Raw genomic sequence first — 25274 nt, forward strand, 5'->3', positions numbered from 1 at the left:
TAAAAAAAATCATGGTGTATGGTCAGCTTAAGCCTTTAACCCAGGGGTGGGCAAACCCTCCAGCAAGTCCCATTATGCCTCTGGAAGCCATGCTTGTAACTATCAGGCTGCATTCACACCTAGGCGACAAAACGCCTGAAGCGCGACACTACAATACGCTGGAGGGGAGAAATAACATGATTCTCTATGGAGATGGTTCACATCTCCACGCCGAAACACCGAACGCCTGAAGCCCAAACAAGTCCCGGACCCTTTTTTGTCACGGCATATCGGGCGGCTTCGGCGTTCTCCATACCCGACAATGACCTATACAAAACCGCGGTTAAAAACGCAGCATTTTGTCGCGGCAAATCGCGGTAAAAAAACGCCGCAAATCACCTACGCCTAGGTGTGAATGCAGCCTCAGTATTGCAAGTCTCATAGGCCATGCAGGGCCCCAGTTTGCCCACCCCTGCTTTAACCCAAAGATTTTTTGCTGAATTTCTGTTTTGGATGGATTCAAGAAAGCAGTACTTGTGCAGTGTTTTTGGTTGTGATTTAAGAACAGATACACTGCACCTCTAGGTTTGGAAGAACTAAGTGATGAACTTTGTACTCACTTGAATGCTCCATGACAGTTATAGTAAGGTTCGTCATTGCTGAGTTTGCACTTCTTGCCTCCCCGTCCAGCACATTGTTTACACAGGTTTGGCTCCTGGGCTCCAGGAATACAGCTTGCTGAAAAGAACCTTGAAACGGCTGAACAGTTGTAAAATAAACAGTATGGTTTAGTGTGTCTGTTTTATATTATGTGCCTAAATTACTCAATAAACAACGTGTGTATACTCAATATACTATTCGTGGCTCAAAGACATACAGCGTATGACAGTCAACCTGTTTTGGTCATTTTTTTTATTGGATTAAGTGACAATCTCGTACCTGTGTGTGGGCAGTGCCCATGCGGGGATGGGGAGAGAACACTTGCTAATCCCCTCAGAGGCGGGCTGAGGCTTTTTTTATAATGCAAGTATGGCATTTAAGGCAGCACTCCATATAAAAGTGTCACTTCTCCATACAGACATTAGTTACTTATACCCCATGGCTCAGCTTCTGTAACTCTTTGCATAGTACACTACTGATGACAGTTCCTCACAACACTACATAACTATTTTCATGCTCTTTTGTGCAGCATTTCTGCACCAGCCAAGAGACCCTTCTCCTCATCCCAGTGACATTGATTCATTTGTTACATTTGAATCCTAGGAAGCTCAATTTTATACATAACCTGTGCTTATTCTTCCCCCGAGGCCTCACTCATCTTTTATGACTTTCAGCCTAGGTCCCTATGATGCCCCGTGCCTCAGGTTGGAAGCAGAATTGGAATACTGGTCGTTAGGGTAGAAACCTAAGCACACAAGCTCCTTCACTACCAGGGCCTTTGCCAAGTCCCACCATTTCCCAACGAGCTGGCTGCTTTTGCACTTGACACTAGTAATGAAGTCATTAGCAATGGCAATATGACCTCCTTTGAATAGCTTCACTTAGACCTTTGTACTCCATCTTCCCTATCTTGTCTTGTCTCTGGGTATAAACCCTGTCCTGTGATACAGCAAGCATGCATCTCTTTAAGATTGTCCTGAAGTGACTTTGACCAGGTCAATCTATAACAAAGTTCTATACTTAATGCTATTTAAATATAACGAATGTACAGGCAATTCTTCATACACATCCTTCCTAATACAGGAAGTGCTTACTTTTCCTAATAAGGAAAGAAGTGCTTCCTTGTGACCATTAGATGTTTCCTGGTGCCCCTGCCCCATGAGATAGTAATACCTTAAGTAGATGATAAAGTTCTTTTTAAAGTACCTTAGTTTATTATGGAGTGGCATATACCCATATCCCTGGAACCCCAACTAGGTTCCCACATGGAGTGGTTTCAAGCAAGATAATCACATTCTGGCACAGCTCCTATTCCCCTCCCATGCATGGAGCAAAATTTAACCCTTGCCCTAGAGGTAGTTCCACTTTTAACAATTTTCCCCTGCAGAGGTCAATACTTCCAAACAGCCTAGGAAAACCTGGCCAGCAGTGTTAACCCTTGCTATTCTGGACTTGCCAACTCTGCAGGGCAACTAAACTGGTAAACGGTGTAATTATCCCACATTGCAATGCAAGAATATTAACTTTGAAACAAAATACTTACTATAACATGGTACTTTACAATCACCTGTTTACATCCTTGTGCTTCAGCTCAAATATGAAACATTCACTTAAAGGACCTAAAGAACCAGTTCTGATTATTAATGTTGTTTCCATTGGTGCCTGCCACATCTGTCTGTGGCACTCCCCTCTTCCCATGCCTTTCTGCAGTAACACAAAATGAACATTTGGCTTAGCTGAACACTGGAGCCACATGCTGCTAGATGTGTTGGTAAGCTGCTTTCCTATGGACATCTTAATCAGATTCACTATTGTAGAGAAAACTTGTCTCAGGACAATGATGCTGCTGTAACATGATAACCACTTGTAAGCATTTGTGGGCTGTAATATATCCACCAACCTGAAGGTGACACTGTGCCATTTCTTCAGGCTGGCCAGAGAAATTTCTGGGGACAAATTGTTCCCTGCTATGGACTTCAGAGAGCCATCTTGGGGAGGACATCTTGGGCTATCTTAAATCAAAATTCAATACATAGTACCCCCTTAGATAGGTCTAGGATTAGTCACATTACGTTTTTGTTTGGTAAATTTATCTTGCCCCACCAAAACCAGTGTGGCAGCATTTGTTGTGTTATTCAGCTCCAGCTCAGTGCCAGTTCAGTGTTCTCAGCTGCTGCTAGACTGATAGCTCCCTCTGCCTTCCAGAAAGTTCTAGAATTCTCTGGAACATAGGTGCGGAGCTATGCAGATGGCAGTATGAATATTTATGCAGCCCTGGACAATCCCAGGGAGCAGGGCCCTAAAGGCTGCTGGGAGTCTGCATTAAGACTCTAGGCCACTAAACTTCTGGGTCTTTCCCTGCAGAGAATCAGTCCATCCTGGAGGGCTGTTGCAGGGCAACACAGACATGTTCTTGCTGTTTGTGAGGCCTCAGGTGGGTGATCTCATGGCCTGGATGCTGAAACTACAGAGAGCTACCTAAGGTGCTGTCTACTGAAGTTCTAGTCTGGTATCACTGGCGAAAGGTGTTACATTGAAGTTGGAAGGAGACAACCAACTGTCCCTGAACATTTTGCATTGAAGGGACCTAGCTCTTGTTTTTCTAAAGAAGGAGTTTGTATTTAACTGTTTCCACTACAAAGCCATGTCCACAGTTTGCTATAAGCAAGGGCTTCAGCTCTTCAGAAAGGAATTTATTGTCCACAAGTACAATAGTTCTGTTTTTGGAGTAGCCGACTCAATTCCCTCAACCCTATCCAAGTTCTTTAAAAAATAAAAACAACAAAAACAACACCCCCTAGACTAGTTATTGAGGAAAGGTGTGGCTGAGATTGTGTGTCTGGCTGCGGGGCAATCCACTGGAGATGAACCTAAGCAAATTTCCAGTGGCTCCTACGAGAGTAAGTGCTACACATAAATAGGAGGTTTTTCATCATTCGGTGTGCCCGCAGTGTGGGAGTAAGATAGGCACAGAGCCATGCAAGACATGGAGGAAGTAGAAATAGTATTTGGGAGCGGTACCTGTCGAGGAGGGAAAGAATAGGTTTCCCCTTACAGGGTGTCTCTGTTGGCTTTCTAGAACCTACTAGTCTCCTACTGGCAGCCAGATATATGCAGGGACATTTGGGGATCACAGTGTGACCAAGCAATATCATAACCCTTCCAAGGAAAGTGCTTTACTGGCATTCTATGGTCTGTACATGCCCAATGTATTAATATTGGAAAGCATCTTGTGTATAAACACTTCCCTCTTCTGATTGAAGAAGTGTATGACCTGCAACATATGCGGTGCTATTTCGGTACAAATTCTTATTTTTGTGATCATTAAATTTCTACAATATAAACCAAGTTTAAGTATCCCTGTGTGTTTACGCAATTCTCCGGTACACTGGTTAGACCAACCCACATACTGCTCACTTCTGTCCGGCAATTTGTGTGACAAAAGCTCTTGCATGTTTGCTCTTGATTGTTTGTTACATCTGCTGTAGGTTCATATAAAAACGTAGGCATCAGATACCTATGTGAATAGGGGTAGTCCAGCTAAGGGTGATAAAGATTGGTCTAAATGGTTGGCCTACCCCATTATGGCTTCTTGTTTGATTGCCACGGATAATCTTCCCCTGTGACATACATCCCCCAACCAGGTTGGGGTCATCTTTGGAGGGCTTGTTGTCGTTTATGTTGCATGTATTTTGCAATATACCTGCCATTCTGCTTTAATGCTTTTCACCAACCACACCTTGTTAATCCATGTGCCACTCACGCAAGTAATAATTACCCTATTTTCAGTATTGCTTTTGCACTCCTGTGTGGGTAGTATTTCTTTCTTTTGTGGTTTTGTTCTTTTTATAGTGGGTTTTTATTTTCAGTGTTTATGTACTTTTGTTTATGTATGTGAAAAGTTAAATAAACCCATTTAAAAAAAAAAAACGTAGGCACCAGATCATTTTTTCTCCACATTTACCTCTTTGAGCTTCATCTTCTGTCCAGTTAAGTAGTTTTTTCTCATGAAGAACGCTCAGTGGAGCATACCAGCCTGCCATGTGTCCTATTCCGGTGTGACATGATCTCTTGTTCTTCAGTTCACTAAACTTAAAGGTGCTTGATCTTTTCACCAGCGCAACTGCATAATAACAGGTATCTGTAACCAACACATATAACCTAATTTAATGTCATCTTCTTCAAAGCTGCCATGAACAACTCATTTTCATAAACAATTCATACTTGATTGAGAGAAAAGATTGCCACTATGTCCCCCTAAAGAAGATATTTAAAAAATGTTGGGTTAAAAAGTTCCAGTGTATTTAATGGTTAGGCATTCATCATTTATCCGAACACAAATATTAAAATTCTTATATAAGAATATAATTAAGGAGAAGGCATGGGGAAGAGGTGAAGTTTCTGTCAGATTTTTATTTCTATTTATTGAGATATTTCCTCATTTTCTGTCCCTGTAATACCTATACAAGAAATGCTGCTAAGGAGTCACTGGAACAGGAAAGCATGGTTATGTGTTGGTTATGTTGCCACCCTGCCATTTGTAGAGGTGAATAGTGAATTTAGTACTGTTGGGTGTCAATCTGCCCAGGCTAATATATAGCATTTTACTTGTCTTTCTCTTAAAGTGATGATAAATGCTATATTTTATTTTTAAATAGTAAACATGTTATACTTACCTGCTGTGTGCAATGGTTTTGCACAGAGCAGCCCTGATCCTTCTCTTCTGGGGTCCCCTGCTGGTGCTCTTGGCTAAGGCTTCACAAAGCCTAGAGCCGACTCTGTTGAGTGTGCAGTGCTGAATCTGCTGGAGCTGCCCCTGGAAGATCACGGCTATCACTGCATGTAATGTGAACTACTACTGTGATTGGCAGCATCCCCAGCTCCCCTCTGGATATAAGATATAGATACTTATGTAGCGCCCCCTTTACTTTCAGTAAGGGCACTACGCTAAAGTTAGGGGGAGAATGAGAGAGATAAGTTGCTCTCATTCTTAATTTTGTTAAATTTGGCTGTTGCCAAATTCTGGATTGTCCTGTGGGTCAGTCTGTGTGTCCAGAGATACGGTCTCATCTCTGGACGGCAGATGGCGCCAGAGGGGATCCAGGCGGAGCCACTTCTTCCCAGCAGCCAATGAGAGGAGTTGAGCCTCGCTGTGCATGCTGGGAGGGGGTATTTCTGTGGCGGAGGCTGTTGTTCTTGGTTCTTCACGGGTTCCTGGTTCCAGGTGTGGCACCCACCTTTAGGTTCCAGAGTTCCAGACTCTGGGCCCTTCTGGCCTGGAGCAACTGACGCCACAAAGGGGCCCCAGTCCCCCTTCTACTGAGGAGATCCCAGGCTGTATGCCGTTCGGTGGGGGATCGGCTTGAGGAGAACCCGGAGGCAGGTTATCCAAAAAGGCTTGAACGAACCATCGGGGATCTGGTGACCAGAGCATTGACAGGTACACTTGCACTGTCAACCGGTGACCCTGACGTGATCTATTGGGAGGATTCGCTCTGCTGTTCACATTGTCAGCATTGAGCCTGTGGCAGAGGTTTCATCTGGCATCCTAATCTAATCAGAGCCAGGTCTGTGGCAGAGGCCTGTTTCTCCCAGCAACCTTAAAGTGTCACTTCTGTCCGGGAGCACTTCACCCACTCTGGCTGGAGTGACGACGACTGTACTACTACAGAAAGCAGGATTGCTTTCCTTCTATCCAAAGCCTGATACCGCAAAGTTCCTTTACTTCATCAACCTTTTCTGTCTACCTCAAGTTGATGTTGGTCGTGTTGGGCCAAAAAAATAAAGCATTCAGAAAACCTTATCTACGAATTGGACATTTGCTTATTGCTCTACTCACTATCTTCACCCCTAGACAACACATAGAGGTAACTTAAAACGCTGATCCCAAAACAATCAGCGGCTCCTAAAGGGGGTAGCGCTACACTTATATTGAGCCAAGCTGGAACAATGTATGTATGGAAAAAATATAATTCCTGGAGTTCAAAGAGAAGTTTTCCTAATTCAAAGAGAAGAGATTTGAAACAACCTTCAGCAATCACTTAAAGCGGTTCTCCACCTAAAGTGGAGTCCCGCTGATCGGAACCCTCCCCCCTCCGGTGTCACATTTGACACCTTTCAGGGGGGAGGGGGGTGCAGATACCCTGTCTAAAGACAGGTATTTGCACCCACTTCCAGCCGGCATTCACGGGCAAAAGCACGGGCATTCCGTCACATCCCGTCGCCCCCCGTTGCTTGTGTGCTTGGGAAACACTCGGCTCCCCAGCACAACAGCGGGAGCCAATCGGCGGGCGCGGCGCGACTCGCGCATGCGCCGTAGGGAACCGGGCAGTGAAGCCCGCAGCGCTTCACTTCCTGGTTAACTCAGCGTGGATGGCGGGGGGAGCAGCAGAGTGACGAGTGATCGCTCGTCATCGGCTGCGATCGGCGCTGGACTCCAGGACAGGTAAGTGTCCTAATATTAAAAGTCAGCAGCTGCAGTATTTGTAGCTGCTGGCTTTTAATATATTTTTCCCATGACACATCCGCTTTAATCAGGAGAATTGTTGATTCATCACAATAGATCCTCCTGAATATGCATGTAGACTTGGCTAATCTGCTGATAATTGTACTCTTTGAGAATTCAGACAATCAAGACTAATATGGTTCTCTGCAGTTTTTACAACTGTATCTGGTTTTCACACTGATTCACTCATCACTAGAGACCATTTTAAATACGTTTTTGATGATTTCAGATTGGCTGGCATAGGTTTCTACATTCTGTTGTCTTTAGCTTCTTTTTATTCTATAAAACAAAGTACATTGGTACCTTTTTGTGATCCATAGCTTTCTGTCATGATTGGCTTCAGATTGTATGGGTTTAGGGAAGCTTTAAATACATTCCCGCTGTCCACAGAAATTGCATCTGCTACTCCATCCTACAAAGTAACACATTGTTATTAAAAAAGAGTTCCAGAAATGTAAATGTACACACTTTCCATGTTGGAATTGATATGATGCTGTGGAAATAAAGCTGTTAGAAGTTGAATTACACACCAATAACCCATTGTAGCCAAGGCCATAAAACAGGAATCAGAGCTCTAAATAGGCCCCTGCTCCACAGAGAATCAGTATTGGCCCCCCTGTGCCATATATTGGCCATGAGCATTAACAATAAAGTAGAGCATGGTGGGCAGAGAGGTGTTGTAACAGGAAGATTTCCCACAGAAAGAGATCTTAGTGAAATATCTTCCTATGTCCCTTGCTTTTGGCTATGAGATCTTGATCTGTGATGTCCCATCAACAAAAGCAAGGGATTTATAGGAAATAGTCAATGTGTTGGATATCAGCTATACAGCTGATTTGGGACACCCTGTTATAGTACCTCTCCCACTCGTGTTGCTCTGCTTCTACTTTTGCAATGTTAATATGGGGTCAGCAAGGGGAAGGGGTAACAGGAAAGGTATCCAACAAGGGATCCTTGTCCAATCTCATACCAAGTACTTGTCACTACTATAAACGACTGCTCTGTCTGTGTTGCTCTGTTGCTTGCTCTGTCTGTGTTGCTTTGTTGCTGCTCTGTCTGTGTTGCTGGACATGAGCTGTTCTAAAGTTCACACAAGAACAAATGGTGTGAATTTATTTTTACTGTTTGGGAGCTATCACAGTCAGTGAGTGTTTTTTGCTGGTCAAGTCTAAGATTAATTAACACTGGCTGCATCAGGGAAAATTATTTTCAGTCAGGCTTCTCTCTTTTTAGGTAGGCAGGTGGGTAGGTAAGAAGGAAGTCATTGTTGAAAAAAAGACATAAGAAGTCTCCCTGTTTGCAGTTTGAAAGAAGTCGTGTGGGGGACACAATAAATATGTGGAAGAAGGTGCTATGTTCAGATGAGGCCAAAATTTAACTTTTTGGCCTAAAAGCAAAACACATTGGGCCAGATTCACGAACAATTACGGCGGCGTAACGTATCCCCTTTACGTTACTCCGCCGCAAGTTTTCATCGTAAGTGCTTGATTCACAAAGCACTTGCGTGTAAACTTGCGGCGGCGTATCGTAAAGCCGTCCGGCGCAAGCCCGCCTAATTCAAATGGGGCGTGTACCATTTAAATTAGGCGCGTTCCCGCGCCGAACGATGCTCCGTCAGGAAATTTCCCACCGTGCTTTGTGCGAAATTACGGCGTCCCGACGTGTTTTTTGAACGGCGACGTGCGTTACGTCCTTTCGTATTCCCGGACGTCTTACGCAAAAAAAAAAAAAATTGAAATTCGACGTGGGAACGACGGCCATACTTTAACATGGCTGGTCTAAATCTAAGCCATGAAATAGCAGGCTTAAGTTTGCGACGGGAAAAACCGACTAGCGACGACGTAAGAGAATGCGACGAACGCGTGTACCTTTGTGGATTGCATCCTAAGATCCGAAGGCGTACGAAGCCGTATGCCTGTCGGATCTTAGCCAAAAGCCGTCGTATCTTTGTTTGTAAATTACAAATAACAATACGACGTGGCAAATTTGAAAGTACGCCGGAGTATCAGCAGATACTCCGGCGTACTTTTTCTGTGAATATGGCCCTATGTGTGGCGGAAAACTAACACTGCACATCACCGTGAACCCACCATCCCCACTGTGAAACATGGTGGTGGTAGAATCATGTTTTGGGATGCTTTTCTTTAGCAGGGACAGGAAAGCTGGTCAAATTTGACGGGAAGATGGATGGAGCCAAATACAGGGCAATCTTAGAAGTAAACAAATTGAGACAGGGGCAGAGGTTCACCTTCCAGCAGGACAACCACCCTAAACATACAGCCAGAGCTACAATGGAATAGCTTAGATCAAAGCATAGTCATGTTAGAATGACCCAGTCAAAGTCCAGACCTAAATCCAATTGAGAATCTGTGGCAAGTCTTGAAAATTGCTGTTCACAGACGCTCTCCATCCAATCTGACAGCTTGAGCTATTTTGCAAAGAAGAATGGGCAAAAATGTCACTCTCTAGATGTGCAAAGCTGGTAGAGACATCCCCAAAATGACTTGCAGCTGTAATTGCAGCGAAAGTTGGTTCTACAAAGTTTTGACTCTTTGGAAGGCTGAATACAAATGCACACCACACTTTTCACATATTTATTTGTAAAAAATTTGGAAAATCATTTATCATTTTCCTTCCACTTCACAATTCTGTGCCACTTTGTGATGGTCTATCACATAAAACCCCAATAAAATACATTTATGTTTTTGGGGGTAACATGACAAAATGTGGAATATTTCAAGGGGTATGAATACTTTTTCAAGGCATGTATATATTCAGACATTGTTCATTGCTGAAAGAACCCTAGTTAAGAAAGGCTGCTGTAAAATACTGTAAAAAACTAAGCATTTTACAAATAAAACAACACTGAGGTTGATTTACTAAAGAGAGTTCACATGGCTGATTGAAGCTTTGTTTACTTTGAAAATTATGTGCAGGAGCAGGGGCGAAACTAGAGCATTTGGCACCTGGGGCAGACCCCCCCCCAACTTTTCATTTTGATACAAGAGATGGTCAGAGACTGTGGACATGATACAGGAGATGGTCAGAGACCATGGACATGATACAGGAGATGGTCAGAGACTGCAGGCACGATACAGGAGTTGGTCAGAGAATGTGAAGAGATGGCAAGAGATTGCCGTTCTAGGCTACCCCTCACAAAAGATCACTCTAATCTTATACTGGATTATTAGGTTTCAACTTACCGGGAAGAGAACACATGTAGACCATTCCTGGTTTAGAAGTTTTTTTGTGTACATATACAATACATGTGTTATTTTCCTGCCCCAATCCAATTCATGTCACAGATGTTGGTTTTCAAGGTTAGTGTGACAGGGCCAAGGGCAAAGCTGCTGAACACTCTGCCGTATCATTCATGGCTTACCCAGTACAGGCTCAGAGTGTAGGAAGGTTAGTTAGCCCAATGGTAGAGCAGCCTATGATGTGACTCCTGAGTCCCGCTGCTCAGTGACCATCACCACAAACCCTGCCCCCTGTCCAAGCCCTTGCTAAGCCTGCCCAACTCCTGAGTCCTGCCAAAGAGCCTGCAGTTTCAAAGTTGGCGTGTGGCCATGTTTTTTAAGGGCGGCCACCCTACAGATACCAAACTAGGCGCCAGTAGTTGCCTGGCAACCCCCGGCCCACCGGGCAAGTGCCCAGTGTGCTCTATAACCAATCCATGCTTGCGTGACACCCCTAAGTTGCGTCAGACTGACACCCCCAAATGTGTGACACCCAGGGCTGACCGCCCCCCCTATTGGTACGCCACTGTGCAGGAGAATTTAATAAAGTTTAACTTTATTAAGTAAACATTTTCTACTTGTTAAATCAAGCTCAAAGCAGTAGTAAACTTGTAATTATAAACTTGTTATGTGAAAATCTTTTAAACGTGTGCCATTTTTGAAGATATTCACATTGGCTGTATCACCGGTGCATGTGCATTATCTCCTACTACAAATGGCTGGAGAGCAGGAACCATAAGGGAACCATATGAAAATACCAGTGGTGACAGCTCAGTGCTGGAGAGCTCAACCAGTGGTGGCTGGTGGGTGCTTTCTTTTGGTGGAGCATCAAATAAACAACACCCCCCACCCACGCCACTGAAATGCCCCTCCCCTCGCATGGGCAGTCCGACACTTACCGTACCCGCTAATGTGGCGGGGCTGTGAAGTCCTCTCCTCTTCTCCTGGAGTGCGGGCAGTGGCCGCGGCGGCTTCCGGTGTCTGCTCCTCCAGCTTCCTCCACCCTGTACCTCTTCTTCCCGCCGAAGCGCTAGGCATCCAATAGGATCGCCTGACGCTTTGCCCAATTGGGAAACAGGTCTCACAGGCCTACCTCCTGATTGGTGGGGAGGAACTTTAGTGTGATAATAACCAAAATGTATTCGCTATGGACACAACTGGGTGGTCTCGGAGCACAATGCTCTGCACTTCGAGGTCACCCTTTTTTAAAGCCTATTAGAGCCTCTGGCGGACACATGGATAGGGGAGGGGGCACCCATGTGCCCTCTATGGATGGGCTGCCACTGGCTCCAACTAAAGGTAAGTCTGCACTCCATACTAGCAGAATATGACATCAACCTGGAGGGGATCCATTTAAAAAAAAAGGTAGAATTAATTAATTTAATTAATATACTTTCCCGCAAACACTTACTTTAATGGCAGTGAAGCACTCTTCGAAAGTGGATTTCTTCACACAGATAAGCATGAGGTCTGGAGCCTTACAAGATTTTGTCAGCTCTTTACACTTTTTATATTCACTTTCTGATGTCACACACCAGCCGATGTGTCTTGTTTTGAGAGCAGCGAGGGAAAAATCTAAAAGATAAGAGAAATGCAATTACTTATGCTGTCAGGGATTATTTTTCACTTTCAAAAGGTTTTATTAAGAAAAATTAAGTACTGTTTTTCATCTCTTTTTGCATAGCTGCTGATCTCTTCCAGCCACTTCCTATATACATGTTTTTGTTCCATCATTGGCTGCACATATTGTTCCTGACCAACTTCCTTATGGGACAACAGTGGAACATGCCTATGCAATATTTGCTGCTATGGGGACTTGTGGTCTCCATCAGGAGCTCATGTAACAAGAGTATAATTCCGGGAAAACAATTGGGATACATTTATCAGGTATCTTGTATTTTTGTAATAAAAATAGCTTAAAGTGGATGTAAACCCAAATTATTATTTTTTTTTATGTCACAATGTAGAGTATAAGATTCCCTATTCATCTGTGCCCAGTCTTGCCACACAGAGTTAATCCAGCGCTGAGCAATCCTCTTTTAATGTTCAGTGAAATTAACAGAATTCAGATACAAACTTGCCAAATTATAAAGTCCCGTTTCTCTGTTCTTGCTTTGTGTTACAGGTTATTTACATATCTAGAGCTTGGACATGTTTATCATATGTTATGTTCATGTTTATCATAAATGAGGTGATCCAAGTTCATTGTTATTACAGGATATGTAAATAACCTGTAACACAAAGCAAGAACAGAGAAACGACTTTATAATTTGGCAAGTTTTGTATCTGGAATTCTGTTAATTTCACTGAAAATTAAAAGAGGATTGCTCAGCGCTGGATTAACTCTGTGTGGCAAGACTGGGCACAGATGATAGGAAAAATTATACTCTACATTGTGACATAAAACAAAAAATTTTGGGGTTTACATCCACTTTAAAAAGATGATTCAAACAGTTGAATTTACCATGTTTAATGCTTATATAAGATTTCAGCAATTGGGTTTACATCAACTTTAAGGGCATACGAACAAGGACAACTTCTGCTTGTGTACTATGTGCAGCTGCACATTTTTTAATTGCTGTTTTGCCTCATTATTTTAGGCTCTGGTCGGTAAGCCTGATGTCCATAACCAAAAACATTAGATTACATAGTCCAGAACCTTCAATTTTCACATGTGTAGACATGAAAGATCAATTGACTAAAGATGATGGACCGTTTTCATCGGTTTTCGATCGTATGTGGGCCCTATCGGTTTGTTTTCATCGGTGAAAAAAATAGAACATGTTTTAAAATTTTCCTATGGATAAAAAAAACGATTGTCTGTGTGGAAACTCCATCGGTCAAAAATCATTGCATGCTCAGAATCAAGTCGAGGCATGCTCGGAAGCATTGAAACTTAATTTTTCTCAGATAGTGTTTTACGTCACCGCGTTGGACACTGTCAGATTTTTGACTGATGGTGTGTAGGCAAGTTTAATGAAAGTCAGCTTCATCGGATATCTGACGGAAAAATCCATCGGATTAGATTCCATCAGATATCCGATCGTGTGCACAGGGCATTACTCACAAGATGATATGTACGTGTACCTATGTATTGGATGTCCATGTAGTGATCAATGGATTTTAGAAGGATCACTTATATGACTTTTAGCTGGATTCAGGTATGCGGGCGCATCCTTGCGGCGGCGTTAGCATATCGTATTTACACTACGCCACCATAAGTTAGCAAGGCAAGTTACTGTATTCCAAAATACTTGCCTGCTAAGTTACAGCGGCGTAGGTAAATGGGGCGGCGTAAGCGTGCCTAATTCAAATGAGGATGTGGGGGGCGTGTTGTATGTAAATTAACTGTGACTGACGTGATTGACGTTTTTTAAGAACGGCGCATGCGCCGTCCATGTACATATCCCAGTGTGCATTGCGGCAAAGTACGCCGCACGGACGTATTGGTTTCGACGTGGACGTAAATTCGCCCAGCCCTATTTCACGGAAACGACTTACGCAAACGACGTAAAATTTTCAAATTTCGACGCTGGAACGACGGCCATACTTAACATTACTAGTCAGCTATTTGATGGAATAACTTTACGCCGGGAAAATGCTTACGTAAAACGGCGTATCTGTACTGCGTCGGCCCGGGCGTACGTTCGTGAATAGGCGTATCTAGTGATTTACATATTCTACGGCGACGCAATGGAAAGCGCCCACCTAGCGGCCAGCCAAAAAATTACACTTTAAGATACTACGGTTGTAAGACACTTACGCCGCTCGTATCTTAGCCTAATTTAAGCGTATCTGGTTACCAGAATACGCTTAAATCTGCGTCGGCGCAGATTCAGACTTAGGCTGGGTATCTACTGAATACGCGGCCTAAGTCTTTCTGAATCTGCTATATGTCTAGTATTTATAAAATGCTTCTCAAATTGATTATATTATGTACCTTTATATTACAACAAATACGTGCATAGTATTCTCTAGTGTGTGCTGTTTTATTTAAAACACAGAACGTGTCAAATTTCTAAAATATTACCTATTATTTTAATATATCTATCTTTAATTTCCAAGCAATCTGTTATGCTTCCAGATTTATAAGTTTGAAATGTATGTATGAAGTTACTATTTATTTTTAAATAAATTTGTTACTAAAAATTTAAACATTCAAAACTAGTTTACTGATATTAATTTTTACAGAAAGTAACCTTTGGACTTGTCATTAGAAAATATTCTAGTAATAATATCAAAAGTGTTTTTCTACCTACCTAGTATTCCAAGGCATACGATTACAGATAAGTAGGGAGCCATGTCTTCTGTCTCTGGGGACCAGAATGAGAGTGTTCTCATGTACTGTCACATATCGTTGGTGTAGAGATGTTATAATTCAGACAAAAGAGCATTACTGTGTGCGATGTGGTGTCTCAGGAAAGCAGTACATTTTTATATTTCCCCATATTACACTCCACCTTTTTTTCGTTTCATAATCTTCTCAATGCTCTCATTCATATTTGCTGGAAAACTGCAATCATTGGATTAAAAGTCTGTTTTTCTTTGGTTGACCAGTTACGATGTAACCCTTTCTCAGTGTAGATGCTAGACAAATCTCCAAATTTGTCTCCCTTCTCTACAAAGCCCATTTCATTTGGCTGTGAGGTCCTCCCAAAATCCATCCCAATCTGAAGGGCCAGGTATAGATTGGGGGTGGAGAGCCTCACACCATTGTTTTACATTTTTTTTTTTTGTATTTTAGCTCTTTTGTTAAAAGCGGAACTTCAGTAATTTTTTCAACTTTTCATCTATTAAATCTTCTGCCTTGTTTTTTTTTTACTTTGGAAAGTAAAAATTTTTTTCTGCCAGTAAATACCTTATACAGCCCACTTCCTGTTTATTGTTTGGTAAAATGCTAGGTTTATATACATGGGGTTCACCCCTGGGACTTTACATTCATACTCCTTTACTATTTTTGCAACATGCATATCAAACACTGCGGAAGTACTGTATTTTCAGGGTCTTTATGGTATATGGTAATATATACTCTTTTATTATAGGTGTGCGTTTAGCCCATTGATTAGGGTGTGCACCCCCAAGCTCAAACACATATTCGTGTGTATGTGTATAATACAGACGGTGTCATTAGAGCAGTGGACGGTGTCAGTAGGGTAGAAATTGATGTCAGTAGGGTAGTGGATAGCGTCGGTAGTTTTTATTTTTATTATTTTTTTTTGTATTCTTTTTCATACTCCATACTCTGCGATACCCAGCCATACCCAGCCATATTCAGCCTCTGTGGCCAGGCTGTGGAAAAGTCTCACACATGTGGTATCGCCGAGGAGTAGGAGAATCAATTTTGGAGTGTCATTTTTGGTATGTACATGCTATGTGTTAGAAATATTTTATAAATGGACAACTTTGTGTTAAAAAAAATGCGTTTTCATTTTCTTTCCACATTTTCCCAAAATTTGTAGAAAAAAAATGACATGTTCAAAAGACTCATTATGCCTCATAGATTATACATTGGGGTGTTTCTTTCCAAAATGGGGTCATTTTTGGGGCGTTTCCATTGTCTTGCTGCTCCAGGGCATTCAAAAGTGTAAAGACCCATACACACTATCAGTTTTCCTGCAGGTTTTTCTCTTCAGGTTTACCAAAACCATGTAGTGCAAGGGCCTGCCGATTGCATACAAATTGAAACTCTTGAGGTTTGACCTCATATTAGATGGTTTTGGTAAACCTGAAGAGAAAAACCTGCAGGAAAACTGATAGTGTGTATGGGGTTTAAGAGGTAGTCAGGAAAATAGATGTGCAATTGCACATCTTCAGAACGCCTGAAGGTGCTCCCTGCATGTTGGGCCTCTGTATTTAAAAGTCTCACACATGTGATATCACCATACTCGGGAGTAAGAAGAGAATGACAGGTCACAGCATTAAGCTGGACCAACATGGGCTGGCTCAAAGGGAGAGCATACAGTTCTCATGCTGTGTTATGTATCTTGCAGGTCCGCACCGTCCCTGGGCAGCAACAGCCTTGGGATTGGCTAAGGTGGAAGAGCTGCTGATTGGCCGGACGGTCGGCTGAACATCCCGCCCTGTAGGAGGTTATAAAGGATTCAGGTGCGGCAGGCTTATCAGACCGCTCCAGTCAGCTGAGCAGCGCAGACCTCTGTCACGAAGCGCCATTTTCTCAGCGACCGTGAGGCACTGCTACGCCAGCTATTAAAAAAAAAAGCAGAGAGCGAGGGAGGAGAGGAATGGCTGCTTCGGTGCCTGAGGGAGAAGAGGGTCTCAGCTTCTCCTGCGTTCACTCCCCCTGTGCCAAAGAAGGGCTCTGCTAAGGCTGGAGGCGGTCCCAGGAAGCAGCCTGGAAGGAAAACAAAAGCCCAGAGTGCAACTGTTTCTCCTCAGCTGTCTGTGACAAAGTGTGCAACTCGGAAACGGGGGTGCAGCGCTACTCCCCCACCCCAGCGATGGAGGCGAGTGAGCAGTCATCATTGGTACATGAGGAGGAGAAAGGTATGTCTCCTGGATTTTCTCAATTTTCAATGCTTATTAGCTCATTATCTGATGTTTTACAACAGTTTAAAGGGGCACATGCTAGTGGTGCTGATAATTTTACACAGAGTGCACAGGTGTCTGGTGCTAGCAATGGAGGATTGTTCAGGGGCACAAGTTATTGGTGCTGAACAAAGTATTCTGTATGTTACAACAGTTTAAAGGTGCACATGCTAGTGGTGCTGATGATTTTACACAGAGTGCACAGGTGTCTGGTGCTAGCAATACTGCACAGTTATGGAATGTAATGGAGGATTGTTCACAAGTTATTGGTGCTGAACAAAGTATTCACCTGCAAGGTAATGCAGTACAGGAAGGTCAGTGGGCACAGGTGTCTGGTGCTGATTATAGGTTGCATGCTGACAGTGAGTTAAGAGATAATTATGACATGCAGTACATGGATGGTGTTGGTACTATTTAGCAGGATTTGTGTACCCCTGCTAAGCAGGACACCAGGAAAGTGTTTCCATTTAAAGGTGTCAGCCCTCCAAATCTTGTTAACCCTGCGGTGCCTATTCAGGCCGTCAGCAGCGACAGTTGGGGAATCTTCTTTTACAAGTTTTTTCGATCTATTGTCATTTCTGCCCGCTTTTAACCACTTCCTTACTGGGCACATATACCCCTTCCTGACCAGGTGAAATTTCAGCTTCCGGCACTGCGTCGCTTTAACTGACAATTGCGCGGTCATGCGACGTGGCTCCCAAACAAAATTGACGTCCTTTTTTCCCCACAAATAGAGCTTTATTTTGGTGGTATTTGATCACCTCTGCGGTTTTTATTTTTTGCGCTATAAACAAAAATAGAGCGACAATTTTGAAAAAAAAACAATATTTTTTACTTGTTACTATAATAAATTGCCCAATTTAAAAAAAAAAAACAATTTTTTCTCAGTCTAGGCGATACGTATTATTCTACATATTTTTGTTAAAAAAAAAAAAAATCGCAAGAAGTGTCTGGTTTGCGCAAAAGTTATTGCGCTTACAAAATAGGGGACAGAATTATTATTTTTTATTATTTTTTTTTACTACTAATGGCGGCGATCAGCATTTTTTTTCATGACTGCGACATTATGGCGGAGACATCGGACACTTTTGACACATTTTTGGCGCTATTCACATTTATACAGCGATCAGTGCAATAAATATGCACTAATTACTGTATAAATGTGACTGGCATTGAAGGGGTTAACACTAGGGGGTGAGGAAGGGGTTAATGTGTACCCTGAATTGTGTTACTAACTGTGGGGGAAGGGGGGTGACTGTGGGGGAAGGGGGGTGACTGGGGGAGGTGACCGATGCTGTGTCCCTATGTACAAGGGACACAGATCCGTCTCCTCTCTCCCCTGACAGGACGTGGAGCTCTGTGTTTACACACAGAGCTCCACGTCTTGTCCCTGTAGCCGCCGATCGTGAGTCCCTGGCGGACATTGCGGCCGCCAGGCACTCGCATCAGCATCTCAGCGATGCGGCGAGCGCGCGCGCGCCTCCGCCGGACGCGCGCGCGCCCGCGCCGCTGGCTGCGCGCGCAGGCCGTAAAAACACGGCCTCCCAGAGATGTAGAGCCACCCTGCTGCCGTACAAAGTCGTACGGCCGTCGGGAAGTGGTTAAATAATTTTTAGCAAAATGTGATAGGTAGCACGGTGATAGATCAGAAGAGGATAGGAGGCGGGCTATTCCAAAACGTTCCAGAACTGGCTACAAGCGTTCTGCATATACGCTGCAGTAATGGGTGAACGCTTTCCTGGTAAGTGCTCGGGGCTTTTCCAGCACGTAGACATAATTGCTGAAGCATTTCGCCATTTTGGAGGGTCAGCATGGTTTACGTACGATGTTAATTTTCGTCAAAAGCTGGCAGTCCACCCCTCATTAGCCGTTGCTCAGAATGCTCCGCGGAAAGCTTCGCCTTTAATGAAGGCCAGTGCAAGTACCTCACGAGTTGCAGGTATAAGCACGAGTGCTCATATTGCAATGGGGCACACCCAGCTTGCAGGTTTTTGCAAGTCATCCGCAACCTCTTTCCAGTCACTTCCCAGGGACGGTCATGGAAAAGGCACCGACCCCAGTGAGCCTAATAAGAATGCGCTTGTGGTTAGAGCGCTACCCAGACCACAGGATTGCGGCTCTCTTAATTGAGGGTTTCAGTGAAGGTTGTTTGGTCCCTTCCTTTAAGGGCTCAGGTTTTGTCATCTTTCCAAACTCGTTGTCGGCCCGCACACATGAGGATGTGGTGCAGAAAAAAAATAAATTAAAAAATAAAAAAAAGCTAAGGAGCTGGCTGACGGCAGGATTTCGGGCCCTTTCTCGGTGCCCCCATTTGCACATTTTCGTTTGTTCCCGTTAGGGATAGTCCCTAAAAGAGAAGTTGGTTCTTATAGGATGATCCACCACCTCTCGTATCCCCCGAACTCTTCCCTGAATGATGAAGTGGCGGATGTACTGGCTACGATGAATGGGTCCTGGGTCCTTACTGGCCAAAGCCGACATCAAGTTGGCTTTTCGCCTTCTTCCGGTACATCCTCAAGGCTTCAATTCTTTGGGCTTCCATTTTCAAGGTACATTTTTCTTTGACAAGGGTATGCCCATGGGGTTTTCTTTGTCGTGTTTCTATTTCAAAGTTTTTTTGTTTTTTTTCCCACCTTCTTGCATTTGGTTGTATCCAAGAATTTTCCCCATGGGGCATCCCTCCATTATTTGGACGACTTTTAGTTATTGGATCTAAGGGATCCGAGGAGGGCCTGCAGGCATTTTGTGGAATTTGCAAGGAATTTGGTGTGCCTCTGGCACATGAAAAAACCTGCTTTCCTCCAACATCTATGGAATTCCTGGGCATAGTCATCGATTCTGTGCGCATGGAATTCAGGCTTCCGGTGCAGAAATTACAGAAGATGAGAAGTTTGATCTCTTCATTTCTGGCTAGGAAGAAGACTCTTTTGAAAGAAGCGCAGTCTCTCCGGGGGCTTTTCGCCTTTTCAGCTAGAGTTATTCCCATGGCAAGAGTATTCTCGCGTAGGTTTTCTATGTCCATTAGAGGCGTTAGTAATCCACATGCTCATATCCGGTTGTCTAAAGGGATTAAGGAAGATATCAAGATATGGGATTCCTTTTTAAGCAATTTCAATGGTTCCACAGTTTGGCAGCAGGACTTTAGGACTAGCAGTCAATTGGAATTTTTCACAGATGCTGCCGGTTCAGCGGGCTTCGGTGCCTTTCTGAATGGGCATTGGTGTGCAGACAAGTGGCCGGATGTGTGGTTGCAAGAAGAAATTCTACAAAATCTGGTCCTCTTGGAATTATTCCCAGTTATAGTGGCAGTGGTAATTTGGAAGGATTTCTTTGTGAACAAATGGATACTCGTACACACTGATAATAAAGGGGTCTTCTTTGCTGTGAACTCATTATCTTCTAAGTCCGAACCTGTATTGAAATTATTGCGTTTTTTGGTTTTGCATTGCATGCGTTGTAATATTTGGCTTAAAACGGAACATATTGCAGGCATTCATAATAATATTGCAGACGCTTTATCTCGTTTGCAGTTCGAGAGTTTCCGGAAGCTGGTCCAGCTGCGGATCAACATGGAACCCATTGCCCAGATTCCTCTGGTGCTTGGTATGGGATTGATACTCTGTAACCTCAGGAACTCGGTATCAAGTAAGACCTGGTTAGATTACAAAGGCTCATGGTCAAGATGGTGTTTCTTGTCATAATCTTGGTGTGGATCCTCTGGATGTCAGTTCCTATTGGTGCTAACCTTTTTATCTTCTCTTATCCAGTTACACCTTAGTCCAGCGAGCAAGATTCTAGCTGGGGTTTCTTTCTTCCTTAAATTTGCAGGTCTCCCATCTCTAACCTCCCTTTTTCCAGGTGTCACAAGTACTCAAAGGTTTTAAGAGGTCCAGGCCTGCTATCGATAATAGGCGTCCCATTTCAGTCTCTTTGCTGTCTGATCTCCTTGGTTCTCTTAATTAAGTATGTTCTTCGGAGTTTGAGTCCCTGTTTTTCAAATCTGTTTTTCGGTCGCTTTCTTTGGAGCCCTCAGGATTGGGGAATTTACAGCCGCAAACAAGAGTTCCCTGCCTTTCCTCAGGTCAAATCACGTTGTGATCAAAGAAGGTCGTCTGCATATTTTCCTCTGTAGGTCCAAGTCCTTTCCAATTGGGAAAGGTCGGTGGTTCTCTCTGTCCAGCTCTACAAATATATCCTTATGTCCTGTTCGGCTGGTTAGTGAGTATATGCTTGTTAGGCCTTCCTCTGCTGCCCCCTTTTTTTGTTCACAAGGATTTGTTCCCTTTAACTAGGTTCCAATTTTCAGCTGTGTTGTCTTCTTGCCTGAAACACTTGAATTTGTCTGTTTTTCGCTATTCTTCCCACTCATTTAGGATCGGGGCGGCCACCGCAGCTGTCTCCCTGGGTTTATCTGAAGATAAGTTTAGGAAATTAGGTCGTTGGGATAGTACTAGATTCAGGTTATATGTTCGTCCGGATCTTTTAATCGTGTAATTCTTCTCTTTCAGATCACGTCAGGAAGGTTGTGTGGATTGTAGGTCATTCACATGTGTTCTGGGCCGCCAAGCATTCGGAATCCAGATCCTACTCCACCAATTTAGGTCTTGACTCTAACTCATTTTTAGTTTTATGGTCCGGCGCTAGGGGCCTTCGTTGGCGGGAGATTATAGAACATTTAATTTACTTGGCCAGCATTTGGCCTCCCCCTCAAATTTTAATTTTACATGCCGGAGCTAATGACCTCGGCAAATTTGGTACTTGGGACCTGCTGTGCGGGATAAAAAGGGATCTTAATGCGATAAGGCTGATGTTTCTTTTCTCTGTTTTGTCATTTTCGGAGATGATCCCTAGGTTGCTGTGGTCTCTTCCGGGTGGTTTGTTCTATTTCAAAGCCTGATTGAATCAGCCACGGTGTTGGGGGGGCCTCAACCAGCTGCTGCTCTGCTGGTTTCAGCCGGTGGGGAGTAGTCGTCCAGCTTTGGCTGGATGGACACCAGTTAATTCCTTATTAAATACATATTTAGCCAAGATGGCTTATTTATTTAATTATTTAATTATTTATTTTAATACATTTTAACCCCCTTATGGATAACACCGTGGCCATATAAATTCCAAGTAAATAAATGAGTGTTGGATTATATCTTGTGTTGTGTATTTATTTATATACCTTTGTGCTAGCCCATGACAGGTCACAGCATTAAGCTGGACCAACATGGGCTGGCTCAAAGGGAGAGCATACAGTTCTCCTGCTGTGTTATGTATCTTGCAGGTCCGCACCGTCCCTGGGCAGCAACAGCCTTGGGATTGGCTAAGGTGGAAGAGCTGCTGATTGGCCGGATGGTCGGCTGAACATCCCGCCCTGTAGGAGGTTATAAAGGATCCAGGTGCGGCAGGCTTATCAGACCGCTCCAGTCAGCTGAGCAGCGCCCACCCTCCCGTCCCCTTTTTCTTCCGAAAGTCATGCTGTTGTCCAAGCGGGGGAGTAGTCGTCCAGCTTTGGCTGGATGGACACCAGTTAATTCCTTATTAAATACATATTTAGCCAAGATGGCTTATTTATTTAATTATTTAATTATTTATTTTAATAAATTTTAACCCCTTATGGATAACACCGTGGCCATATAAATTCCAAGTAAATAAATGAGTGTTGGATTATATCTTGTGTTGTGTATTTATTTATATACCTTTGTGCTAGCCCATGTGTTTTGGGGTGTAATTTGTGGTATGCATATGCTGCGTGTGACAAATAACCTATTAATATGAACATTTTGGGAAAAAAAAAATCTTGATTTTTCAAAGAATCGTGGGAAAAAAATGACAACTTCAAAAAACTCACCATGCCTCTTTCTAAATACATTGGAATGTCTACGTTCCAAAAATGGGTCATTTAGGGGGTATTTGTACTTTCCTGGCTTGTTAGTGTCTCAAGAAATGAGATAGGCCGTCAGTACTTCAGGCGTGATCAATTTTCAGAGATTGGCACCATAGCTTGTGGACGCTATAACTTTCACAAAGACCAAATAATATACAACAATTATTTTTACCAAAGATATGTAGCAGTATAAATTTGGGCCAAAGTTTATGAAGAAAAATTACTAATTTGCAAAATGTTATAACAAAATATTTGTTTACAGAATTTTCAGTCTTTTTTCTTTTAAAGGGCAAAAAAAAAACAACAGTCAATAAATACCACCAAAAGAAAGATCTATTTGTGTGGAAAAAAGGACAAATGTCATATGGGTACAGTGTTGCATGGCTGAGTAATTGTCATTCAAAATGTGAGAGCACCGAAACCTGACAATTAGTCTGGTTAGGAAGAAGGTTTAAAGGGTCACTAAAGGCAGATTTTTTTTTTTTAAATAACAAACATGTTATACTTACCTCCACTGTGCAGCTCGTTTTGCACAGAGTGTCCCCTAATCCAGTCTTCTGGGGTCCCTCGGTGGCTGTCTCAGCTCCTCCTCGCAAAAGCTTTCTACCTTCATGCGAGCAAGCTCGCATGGTGGAAAACTTTTGCGAGCGCGCTCCCTTGATACAGCAGCAGGCATAGCCACCGACTGTATCACTCAGCCCCGTCCCCCGGTGCCATCCGCTGTGATTGACAGCAGCGCTATCAATCCGTCCAGCCAAGCCAATCAACGGCCAGGCTGGAAACCGAAGACCATCACATGGACGCGCTGGGACTTTCGAGGGGTCAGGTAAGTAAAACAGGGGTTCGGGGGGGGCGCTACCATCGGATGTTTTTTCACCCTAATGCATAGGATGCATTAAGGTGAAAAAACATTTACCTTTACAACACCTTTAAGTGCCCAGTGGGCAAGTGGTTAAACAGCAAGTTAAATGCAAAAAGTGATCTTGCGCTAAGGAGTGATATCACTCTATATAACACCATGTAGAAGGAAAATACTAAATAACGTGCAATGTGAATATGAGTGGCAAAAAAAATAAAAGATGGGTACACAACAATCAATACATAATGTCCCACAGCTGCAAAGATGGGGTAAAAGTCTCTGCAATGTCTATATTAGCTATAATGAATGGACAAGTGATCCAGATAGAATGACTCACAGATAACAAGTCCCTTTTGGAGTATCCACAATCAAAAGTTGAATGAAATGGGTGATCCACACAGTGGTCTCCCAGAACTCTCACCTCAAAAAGTGTAGCAATTCGCATTGATAAACCATATGTAAGATCCAGCCTTGAACTAGGTATTCTCCAAGTCCTCTCTTCTACACTCTCCAACTCCGTGATGGCTCTAGCTGTCAATAACCGCTGTCCTGCAGATGGCCAACTTATTCCACTAACCTATCACAGTCCGCTCCACAATATTGGGCATAAGTGTGGGAAAGGAGAGAAGAAGAGGCCTCCAATAGTGTAGTATTATATAAATGATTGAAAAAAACGCTTTATTAAACACTAAACAGTGGACTATTACATTGAGAGACTTAAAAACAGTCAAAACAGTAAAATCGCAGCGTTTCCAGCGCCTTCTTATGTCTCTTCTGGTCACTTCCGGTCTGCGTCCGCCTTTTGCACTCCCTATGCCGTTACGTCACACCTTGTGACTTCTTCAGGGCCAATTTTCTTTATTTTTTTGCCACTCATATTCACATTAGATGTTATTTAGTATTTTCCTTCTACATGGTGTTATTTAGAGTGATATCACTCCTTAGCGCAAGATCACTTTTTGCATTAATATTAGGTTTGTGTATGGTGAACACTGTTAGATTTGACTGCTTTTGAGTTTTATATTATTATTATTTTTCTGTAGCATTCACATTCACTACTTACAGTAGCACGAAATACCTATTCACATTTAAACAGCAAGTTAAGCAACAAACATATAACATCCCACAATAATTTGGTAACAAGGGGAAGTGGACACAATACTAGCAGACAGGCAGGAACAATAAGTGACTCAGTTAACACAATTAACAATGGGAATGCACACCTAGGAGTCACACAATGGGACAGCCACAAACTTGTGTATTCTGTCCACTACAAGTCATAAGAAGACAAACAATGTTCTGGCAGTCTGATAAAGTGGAATGAATGTATCTTCATAGATCTCTTAAAGGGATCTTGTTGATAAATATTTTTGTCCCAAGTGTCCTTATTCAGAGAATTAATCCAAACCAAGCTCTCAGCATTCATCACATTGTTGTCCATCATTATAGAATGATCTGCTCTCTCCATGGGCGATAATCAGTGGGTAGGAGGCTTGCCTCTAGTCCTCTCTAAAAGCCCCTGTCCTGGTTGGGTCTGTCAAAAAAATTATGATTTGATAGACATCAGACATGTTATTTATCTTAAGTATGGTTTCCTTAGAAGGGGCAATGTGT

General features: G+C 43.1%; 1 protein-coding gene across 1 annotated transcript in view; it reads right to left on the reverse strand.

The window, feature by feature from the left end:
* The window catches only part of LOC120936432 (serotransferrin-B-like), a 47956-nt gene extending 32984 nt beyond the window's left edge, over positions 1–14972 (reverse strand). Inside the window, exons 1-5 of the mRNA XM_040348751.1 lie at positions 14643–14972; positions 11795–11958; positions 7448–7556; positions 4604–4780; positions 600–738 (exon numbers count right to left, since the gene is read on the reverse strand). Of these exons, the coding sequence (XP_040204685.1) occupies positions 600–738; positions 4604–4780; positions 7448–7556; positions 11795–11958; positions 14643–14724 (671 nt within the window). The 5' untranslated portion in view covers positions 14725–14972. The remainder of the gene's footprint in view (positions 1–599; positions 739–4603; positions 4781–7447; positions 7557–11794; positions 11959–14642) is intronic.
* Between the last annotated feature and the right edge of the window lie 10302 nt (positions 14973–25274).

The sequence above is a fragment of the Rana temporaria genome, chromosome 4 (assembly GCF_905171775.1).
Source record: "Rana temporaria chromosome 4, aRanTem1.1, whole genome shotgun sequence".
NCBI classification, from domain to species: domain Eukaryota; kingdom Metazoa; phylum Chordata; class Amphibia; order Anura; family Ranidae; genus Rana; species Rana temporaria.